Source organism: Rhagoletis zephyria, unplaced genomic scaffold, assembly GCF_001687245.7.
Source record: "Rhagoletis zephyria isolate East Lansing unplaced genomic scaffold, Rhagoletis_zephyria_1.1 Rzeph_scaffold_16354, whole genome shotgun sequence".
Lineage (NCBI taxonomy): Eukaryota > Metazoa > Arthropoda > Insecta > Diptera > Tephritidae > Rhagoletis > Rhagoletis zephyria.
The window spans coordinates 1-1,561 of NW_016173418.1; the positions used below are offsets into that span (position 1 = coordinate 1).

General features: G+C 39.1%; 1 protein-coding gene across 1 annotated transcript in view; it reads right to left on the reverse strand.

Annotated features, from left to right (window-relative positions):
• Positions 1-20: 20 nt before the first annotated feature.
• LOC108379427 (uncharacterized) overlaps positions 21-1,561 on the reverse strand; it is a gene marked incomplete at its 3' end in the record, with an annotated part of 10,653 nt that continues 9,112 nt past the window's right edge. Inside the window, exon 3 of the mRNA XM_017635772.1 lies at positions 21-116. Coding sequence (XP_017491261.1) covers positions 21-116 — 96 coding nt within the window. The remainder of the gene's footprint in view (positions 117-1,561) is intronic.

Below are 1,561 nucleotides of genomic sequence, written 5' to 3' on the forward strand. Positions count from 1 at the left end.
TTCCGCCAAAAACGGGAAACTTCCTGTTGCCCTTATAGAAGCCGCGAGCAATGTCCGCCCTAGCTTCCATTAGGGTCATTAGGATTTCTACCTGTTTCTTATTTGTTGTTTTGGACCTAAAATGAAAGGTTTAAACGTTTTATTACACCAAAATTTCCTTTAAATTGTAATTAACTTATATTTTTGTAGCAGTTCCCTTTTAAAATACCGGTGAAAATTCTCCCAGAATAACGAAATCAATTCTCTCCTTCTTGACATTCGTAATACCTACTTTTTTCCCTGAAATACATTTTCCCTTTTTCCAGATCGTTTAGAATAGGAGAATAGGGGGAGAATCCTCAGGGAATTTTTATTCATGATAGAGGAAAGAGAAATGAGGAAAAATTCCTAGGGAGTTTCTATTCAGAATCGGGCTGTATGTGGTAGCTAAATCTAGCCATTATAAAATAATTTCAGATTTAACCGACAATTTTTCGGTGTCCAACCTGCTTCTGTCGATTATTTTTGCGAAGAAGAGGAGAAATGCCGGGTACTGTTTAGTAAGTGGCCCACCTATTTCGGGGTATTGCGTCCAAAGGGGTGACCCGATCCAGATTAAAGTATTTCAGATTAAAGTTGTTAATAAATTAGTGCGCGGAAATTTCAAATCTGTGTTTTAAATTAAAGCTCACGGGTAAATTGAAAGATTTTAATTTAGAGCGCGCGTTTTCTTGTAATAACCCGAAATAAGTGGGCAATTAGGATAAGAGTACCCTTTGCTAGGCCCAGTTGCCGCGGTGAATTTTGGAAGTCGCATTATGAAAAAACTAGTGCTCCGGAAATTTAAACATTAGTGCTAAATCAAAGCTTAATCCTTTGTAGGACAACGGTCAGTTTTGGAAGTGCTCATCACAACTAAAACAATGCATTCCATCGCGTTTCGCTTAGTGGCAGAGGAAGAGGAAGAACGGTTGATGGTGCAGAAGATCGAACGACGAAAATTGCATGATGCCATAAATCCCTTCGAGTTGCCGCAATCTTTGTAAGTTACAAAAATTCGCCCAGTACTACAAAAATGTATCTCTAAGCGAGGAATCAATTACGTTTTTGGAAAAACTAAAAAATTTCATTGATTGCTAGCTTATTGGTCCAAATGGATGAACAAGTCATTACCCCTTTATTGCTCGATTTCGGCATTACTCTATACATTTTTAAATAATTACATATGAATTTTCTCAATTAGATAGATTTGAAAAGTATTACCGACTTAACAAGCCGGGATTCCAATATTTGTTGGACGTATTGACAGCAAATACGGAGGCACCAAAGAAGGCTTTTGCGATATCTCTCAGCAAAATTGAGCGGGTGTTTAAGATTTTTGGCTGAAGGTGGGTACCAGACGGGTGTGGGTAAAGACTGCGACGTGTCGTTGGCGCAATCTAGTTTCAGCAAAGTATTGACGGAAGTGCTGACTGTTTTTGGGCGCCATTTGTGCCCGCAGTGGATAAAGGTGAGCGAAAGCGAGGAGGAAAACAGGAATATCGCCCGAGCCTTTTACATTAAACATGACATTCCGGGAGTT